This window comes from Sander lucioperca, chromosome 20 (assembly GCF_008315115.2).
Source record: "Sander lucioperca isolate FBNREF2018 chromosome 20, SLUC_FBN_1.2, whole genome shotgun sequence".
Taxonomy (NCBI): Eukaryota; Metazoa; Chordata; class Actinopteri; order Perciformes; family Percidae; genus Sander; species Sander lucioperca.
In genome coordinates this window covers 7184047-7192671 of record NC_050192.1, presented here as the reverse complement: position 1 = coordinate 7192671, position 8625 = coordinate 7184047, and the positions used below count along the sequence as shown (strand labels likewise).

The 8625-nt window shown below is 38.7% G+C and overlaps 1 protein-coding gene across 11 annotated transcripts in view; it reads left to right on the top strand.

Moving 5' to 3' along the window:
* Positions 1-339: 339 nt before the first annotated feature.
* Positions 340-8625, top strand: part of magi2a (membrane associated guanylate kinase, WW and PDZ domain containing 2a) — a 243621-nt gene continuing 235335 nt past the window's right edge. For 8 of the 11 annotated variants that reach the window (XR_004895986.1, XM_035995854.1, XM_035995853.1 and 5 more), the window contains exon 1: positions 803-1359. Coding sequence is in view for 10 of the 11 variants with exons in the window: in XM_035995854.1 (XP_035851747.1) it covers positions 1059-1359 (301 nt within the window). In the remaining variant the exon portion in view is untranslated. Of the gene's footprint in view, positions 358-802; positions 1360-8625 lie in introns of those variants that run through there. The other 3 variants (XM_035995851.1, XM_031313316.2, XM_031313318.2) reach the window with 3 other exon arrangements.

Sequence of the window (8625 nt, the reverse complement as noted above, 5' to 3'; positions counted from 1 at the left end):
CGGCTGGAAAAAAGCAAGTCAGTTGATCTAACTTTCTGAAGCTTACAATCTGCAGCATCTTAAGTGTCTGTAAGCAAATGTCAAAAAGAGGAGACATATTTGTGGTATGAAAAAAAAACCCGTATTATTGCTACTCTGCTGCCATGCCAGTGGAAATACCGCTACTCTCTCTCTCTCTCTCGCTCTCTCTCGCTCTCTCTCTCGCTCTCTCTCGCTCTCTCTCTCGCTCTCTCTCGCTCGCTCTCTCTTCCTTTTTTTCTCATGGAAAGCTGGATTTGGGAAAAGCCTTCCCTCTCTCCTCCTCCAGCCTTCACATCCGGGTCAGTTGGGTTGGTTGGAGCTGGATGCTGCCTTCAGGTGCCCGTCGTAAACTTGTATACTTCGAAGTTTGGAAGTTGTAAACACATTTCCTTCATGTATTTTAATAAATGTGCCACTTAAGATTGTTACTTTTTAGAAATGAACTTACACAGAACAATGCGTGGCATGTGTTGAGATTTTATGGATAAATGCTCATACAAAGTTGGCTTTTTATTACAAAAAAATTATGTTAAATTTGAAGGTTTTTTTGATATAATATTGACATAGGCTACAGGGCCAGCAATACGTCTATATTGCCCCCCCCTCCAGGTGTAGGTTAGGTCCTTAAGCCTAAATTACCACTTAACTAAAAGAGTATATATATAAACTAATACTATCGTTATTTATTGAGTGGCTTTCATGCTTTCTCTCTGCAATTATTAGTTTTCAGCTAAAGACATCATATAGATTATCCTAAATTCGGTTTTTAATTCTTTGCTAGGTCGTTTTTGAACACCGAACTGTCAATACCGATTTCTGAGGCATCGCTTGAAGGCATCACAAGTTGAGCAGCTCCCAGTTAATGCAAAGGCAGACTAATGATCCAGCTGCTGTGAGTGTGTGCGCTGACATGGATACAATTGGCTTTTACTGTTGAAACTGGACACATTACAGTGGTACGGTGACAGTGGAGTACTTCAAAGAGCGGTAAAACTTCTTCCACGGCCGCACTCATGTGATTTCCTCTTGTTTGAGCCATGTCCAAGAGCCTGAGAAAGAGGAAGAACCACTGGACTAACAAAGTCCATGAGAGTGTCCTTTGCAGAAATGAGGAGGGGGAGCTGGGGCTGGAGTTGAAGGGCGGCGCAGAGAATGGACTGTTCCCGGTTATCGGCGAGCTTCTCCCGGGCAGAGCGGTCTGCCACAGCGGCAAACTCTGCCAGGATGAACTCCTCCTGGAAGTCAATGATACCCCAGTGGCTGGACTCACCACCAGGGACGTCCACGCTGTCGTCAAACACAGCAAAGACCCCGTCCGAGTCAAGTGTGTCAAACAAGGTGAGGTTTTTAAGCTTTCACACCAACTTTCCCGCATTTCGTAATGATTTTTTTCCCGGACATAAAAAACAAACAAAAAAAAAAAACCGTTAGATTTTTGACACGCTTTTGTGTTTTGACAGAAGTGCTATTGTCTCCTAAAACTGATAGCCTTCCCTATGCTCGATGCTATAAACAAACCATGTTGAGAAAATTAACTTTTTGTAGTGTTTTGTTGTCGTTACAAGTCTTCTGGACTCAGACATTAATATTCTCTCCACAGTCGTTGTTGTAAAAAAGGTGTTTTAGACGTGTTTTGGTAAAGGTCTTGTTGCTATGTGGTGTAGCTTTTCAAGGGGGTGTGTTACATTTGTGGCAGTCAGAAAATACACACGCCAGTTTTACACACAATTCAAGTGCACAAGTATGGTTTCATCTTTGTACACAACTAATAATAACAAATATATAATACCCTATTGATGCTGTACTCACTGTAATATTTCTAAAAGTCACGCAGCCACCATAGGTCAGATTACTGAATATCCAATAGCAAGGTATAATACCACTGCATTGGATTAGATTAGATATTGGATACGATTATATTGGATTGCACTTTATCAGACTCCTTTGAAATGGTCCCAAACCAAGCCTGCTTCACATGCACACAAGGAATTAACTTCAGCACAATACTGTTACAAGCAAACATCTCCTGTATGGACATTAGGAATAGACATATTCACATATACCACATCATTATATATCACATATTTTATAATTGATGTGTATAGAGCTGAAACAGTTAATCAAGTTAATCTGCAGTCATTTTGAATTTTATTTATGAATCATTAATGATTTTTTTTAAAGCAACAATGCCAAGAATTCTTTAGTTCCGCTTCTCCAATGTGAAAATGTGCTGATTTTCTTCATCTTCTATGATAGTAAACTGAATATTTTTGGGTTGAGAGTGTTGATCAGACAAAACAAAAAGTTTGAATATTCAATTTGAGTTCTGGAAAATTGTAATGGACACTTTTGACTATTTTAGTTGCAGCCCTAGATGTATGTAATGACTGCGATAATGTATGTGGAAGTCGTTTCTTCTTGAAGGAGAGAAAATTGCTCTATATTTTCTTAACCTTTGAATCACATATGCTTTTTTTGCAAAGCAGACATTTTAGTATGCAATATTTATTATCCAATTTGTGGTACATTAAGTGGACTAAATTGGATTTGGAGAGCATATTGTATAAATGTTAGAACAATTTCCCAAGTCCCTATTTCAGCAATATAGCGGTGTCATGAGAAATGAAAAACACCATAAAGTATGATAAGGTCAGAGATATTGAATGCCACAGACACAGCGGTAGTCCCCTCAGGAATATATTTTTTTTTTCAAGCAAGTGCAGTGGATTGTTTAAGAAAGTGCTGTGGTTTCACTTTCAGACACATGAAGTCAAGATTGTGTTGTCCAGACTCCATAGTTGTTGGAGACATTTCTGAATTGCAACACATGCAGCTGCCAGAACACCCATGTTGACTCTCAACTTTTAAAAAAAAAAGAGCACAAGTCATTTAAATTTGCCTAACTCTCTCCAACTACATCTAACGCTTGTCAACTTTGTCCACTGGATGTGCAGCTCTTATGTCACGGACACACTTGTCTGGCCGTCTGTGTCTTTGATCCTTGCAGCTAATGACACTGGGTGTTATGCATTGTGAGCTGAGAGGAGGATCTGTTTTTTCATTTTAGGGTGAAAAAATCAGCAAAACCCCATAAGAGGCTTTGGATCAAAGTCTTAGCCTGTGTGTTTGTATGTGTGTGACGGCGTGGATGTGGGTGTGCGTTCAGCATCGCACCAGGGATTTAGTCAAAAGACGGCCAAGCCTATATCAAACTAATGTGTTACTTTTTTTACTCCATTAAATATTTATATCCTCCAGTGATTGCTAAAGTGATTGATATTCTTTCGTAGCTCTGCAGGCGTTTGCTCGATCGCTTGTTGACGGTGTCTAGTTGTTTTTAATATCAAGGTTGATATGTATATTAGTAAACATGTGCACAAGTAAATATTATGGGGGGAAAACACCCTTGCAGTGTCCTTACAGCAGGGTGTTCAATAACAGATAGTTTTCACTGCTCAGCAGCAGAGGCCCGTTAACTCCTACGATCTGTTTCAGCAGATTCCTTATTGAGTACAGTCAAAGAGCACAGTACAGTATTATCACAATAAGCCAGGGCTGACAGATGATACACATGTGCTCTTGCTCTGTGGCTTTATGCCATTCTTATGATACTTTCTAAAAAAGTGTGTGCAATTAAAAATCATTTGTATTGTTTACTTGTAATGATTTGCCTGCTCTAGAGCCACAGAGTGCTTCTAAAAAAAAAATGATTTCAAATGCTCCAAAATGTTCCACATGACATGGAAGCAGATACTGTAGTTGACAAGCAGATGTAGAAACACTCCTTTGAGCTGGATGACTGTAGCATAGCAGGGTGCCGTCATGTAGTGACGTGGACGGGTCTGATCTCAGAATGTACCGTTTACAACAGAACACTGTAACCGGTCTTACAGTACTGCAAAAACATGGTTAACTCCGGGAATATTTGTAGGACGGAAATTATTATTGGATTAATAGATAAGTTAATTGACACAAAACTATTTAATCTTCATTTTTTAGCAAAAAGTGCATTTTTACCCATATTAGAAAGACAATAATTAATTGATGAATTAATTGAGATTATAACAGGCAGATTCATCGATAATGAAAATAAACTTTAGTTGCAGCCCTAAAATTGGGACTATCCCCTAGGACTGTGTATTGGCAATAATCTGGCGATACGATACGTATCACGATACATGGGTCACGATTCAATATATTGCAATATATTTCGATACTGTGCGTAAGGCGATATATTGGAATTGTTTTAAAGTATAATTTTAGAAAAACTAATATTTAAAAAAAGACATGATGTGCATAAAAGTCAAAGAAGTTTACTTTAGGTAAACAATTCAGTACACAGAAAATCAAATTGCCAGTTTGGTTGTGGTTCACAGGTTCTTAGTGAGCACATTTTTATGTGCTAAAGTAGGCCAAAGTTCAGCCATAGCTACATTGTTAGCTTCTAGAAAAAAGTCAGCACTGCTAGGCTAGGACACTAGTGGTGCGTCTCAACATAGCCATGTAGCGGTAGGGGGTTTAAACACAACATAAACGTGAATCACTGTCTTACATGAATATTTTTGCACGTAAACTAAAAAAAAAAAAATTGAATACAGTATTGCTAAATAAAATATCACAATACTCAAGTGTATCGATTTTTTTCTTACACCCCTACTATCCCCTAGTTTGTCTCTTTTACATTTGCATGAAGACACTGACTGATCCTTGTTTTATAATCCCAGCAATGATCCAGAGAAAACAGTGTGGTCAAAAAAGTTTAAATGGAACTTATAACTTCTTCCAAATAAACTAATGCCAGTGACTATTGCTGAATACTGTCTGTAATATTTTACACTAAAAGCTTTATATACAGTAATGGAAAGCATTAAAAGTAAAAAAGAAAAAAACACTTTCTGTCTATTAAAACTTGTTTTATCGGCAGAGCTTTTTCTCTAGTGCTTGTGTTTAATGTTGTTTTCCCACTCAGTTTTACAGATGGTCGACAAATCACTTAGATTTAGATAAATACTGGTTATTGTTAGAACTGCTACAGCGTATGAGTGTATGCAGAACATTTTTATCATCCAGTATCGGGTGTACTTGAAAAACTATTGCATTTCTAAGCACAAATATATTAAAGGATAAAAAAAGCATCCAGCAATAATGATAGGGTAGTACTCTTTTAAAGTCTGAGCACTATTTTTCACATCAACTGCAAAAGTGTACTGGAGTTTTAGTTAAAGGTTTTGGTCAAACTCGGCTGTAAACAAAACCTTAGCTCACAGTGAACAGCTGCTTGGTATCGTTTTTTACACAATTTATTTTTTATTAACAGGAGCCACTTTACATAAACAAACTGCCAGCAATTAAAGTTCAAACCTTCTCATGCATTGGGTTACAGCTCCTTTAGCCTCCAGTCAATGAACAGAGTCACTGACCAGTTTACATACATGCATTTTTTTTTTTTTTTAAATACTTTTTTTTTTTTTGATTTTGTACACTCTGTTGATATATACAGTATATAACACACAGCCTTGCTCAAGGGAGGTGGTGAACTGGCACCTCTCCAGCTACCAGTCCACAATCCGTACGGGGACCCTCGGTTCCCAAGACAAGTCCTTACAGACTGAGCTACCGCTGCCCCGTTTTGCAGTGGCTCGCTGCTTCGCTAATATCACAACTGAAAATCTGCTGTTCCTTTTCTCTTAGGACATCTTGTCTGAAGTGCAAACTTTCATTACTATTTTCTCTGTAATTAAAAAAAGCCAGTTCATGATTCCCCTTCTTTCTGTTCTAGTGATCGTGAATCATGTTTATGCATTTAATCACTTATTGCCTACTGTAATATGACTGAATTTTTCACAGCGTCTGAACTCCTAGGGCCCTAACCCACTCTCGCACATATTAAGTGTTTTATTAGTCTCCGAGGTGAGGATTTGATTAGATTGCCACCAGCAATCAGGCCTGCCATATAGAACGTAATTAGGATCCCCACACAACACTGATGGGTATGTAAGAGAACACAGGGCACAATTACATTCCAAGAGACACAGTGAATTCTCATTAAAGTGCTCATATTATGTTCATTTTCAGGTTCATAATTGTATTTAGAGGTTATATCAGAATAGGGTTACATGGTTTAATATTCAAAAAACAGAATATGTTTGTTGTACTGCATATTGCTGCAGCTCCTCTTTTCACCCTGTGTTTTGAGCTCTCTGTTTTAGCTACAGAGTGAGACATCTCACTTTCTGTTCAATCTTTGTTGGGAGTCGCACATGTGCAGTAGCTACGTCAGCACTGCAAGCCAGTCAGAAGCAGAGTATGAAGGCGTGCCATGCTAGCAGCTAGGCGAGCATTATAACGTGTGTTACAAAGTGACGCTCGTTTGTCACAGAAGTAAAGGCTGGACTACAATAGAACTGTTTAGAGCAGTTTGTGAACAGTGTTTTCTGTTGGAGATGGTAAGTCCCTTTGGGGTGGACTTTGGGCTTTTTCACTTTGTAAACCTATTCCATGCACAAAAAGATATATAACACGATAAAGGAAAGGGGGAAAAAGCCAAAATGCATAATATGAGCACTTTAAAGCAAGACATTATGCATAATGTAAGGATGGGACTGAGGCTACTTCCTGTGGCTAATGTAGTCCATGTAGATGTGATGCCAGTAAAGGTCAAAGTTGGAATTCTTAACCCTCTAAGAGCACTATATATATATATATATATATATATATATATATATATATATATATATATATACTTGTTTAAAACTTCAAATTTGTTTTTGCATGATGTCCATTTTTGTAGGGATGCACTGATTCTATCCACTGTATTGGTGCCATTATTGACCTTTTTTAAGCATGCACTGCATGAGTGGCAGTGAAAGGCATTGATTGACTTGATAATGTGTTGGAGGTGTGATGCTGCTTCTCACAAATTGCAGTAAGAATATTTTGCCTGCAGCTCATCTAACCAGCATATTGCGATATATAAAACCGGTCCACTGAAAACTCCCCAACTAAGTTTAAAGTGATGCTATTTTCCGCATCACTGCAAATACAATGTATTTGTTACTGACTTCAGTGAAAAATATATTTTTTTTCCTGTAGTTGATTCACAATAAATGTCTCCATGTGATTCACGTATGAAAAGCTTAATGTGAAACAAGTGCAGCAGGAAGTTATCGTTTTAAATGAACAGTATCTTTGCATAGCAAATGCAGTCCCCATATGGCTCTAGGAGAGCATTCTGATTGGTGAAAATTGACAAATTACCTTTCAACTGAAATGCTCAGCGATCAACTTGGCACTTCATTAACATCGACAGTTTGTTCACATTTGAGGGGTTGGGGACCCCTGCACTATGGTAACCCTTTTGAGTGCTGCCATGTGTTTACACTGGACAAAATCAAAGCTCAACAACAAGGGATTAATCAATCCTAATCTGCCACTTTGTGGATATTTTTTAATCCTCCAGGTACACACAAGGCATGCAGGCAAGTATGTGAACAATGCCACTTACATCGCAGCTGCCTGCGAAATGGTAAAAAGCAAGTAAAGCGTTCCAAATCCATTGTCTCTTCACTCAGTCTTACCGTAGATAATCTGCATGAAGAGTAAACATTGAAACAGTCGCTTTCTCCGTAATTCATAAATTTTGCTGCCAAAGCATCAAGACAAATTAGCTTTATATCATATACCCTGCTCTGTTCCCTTCATTACACACACACACACACACACACACACACACACACACACACACACACACACACACACACAAAACACACAGAAATGCCCCAGTTCAGCTTCCTATTTCAGCTCCAGTGAAGGTTGAAGGATTAATGCAGCCAGCTATGGAGGCTGTCACTGCATCTTTCACTGCCACTACAGTGAAAAGCTCTTACAATAGCTGTACTCTAGTGTGGCTGCGAACTGTATGCTGATTGAGCCTCGCTGAGTGGTGTTGGATACAGGTGAGGGTAGACAGTTCCAGGTCAGCCGAAGGCAATCAGTGTTCTTTCTGGTGCCCACGTAGCGTTAGCTTGTGTTTGGGGAAAGTCATTACAAGAACCTGAGCACGGGGAGCTTTAGCAAGGCGACAATGGCAGTATGGATGGCCGTGACAGTTTGTCTGTTGGTCCCCTTCTTTAGTCCAGTCAAGTATTGGACGGATTGCTTTGAAATTGGTAGAGTCGTAAATTGGATCCTAATTCAATCACTCAGAAATAATTTTCAGGTATTTCTGTGCTTAGGTTGAGTGGAATTTATAATTCAGATTGCTACAAATCTACAACAGGATATACTATAGTTACATTAATTCCCGAAAAGTAACTATTGTAATCTTACAGTTGTGTAAATTTACATGTTCACCTTTTCAAACCAAAGCCGACCAGTGTCAGATCCGTATCGTAAGGCCACATTGGATAACTGGCCTATTCAGAAGGCTCAGAGATTATATTAGACTTAATGTGCAATAGGACATTTTAGACTTCCAATGATCTCAACGTGATGATGTTAATAGATTGTGTATTCTTATGACCTGTATTTCATTTTTGCGTGGGTCTTCCTATGCGTGACACGTTGCGCACCATCCAGCGGATCTCTGCAGACCAGACGGCTGCT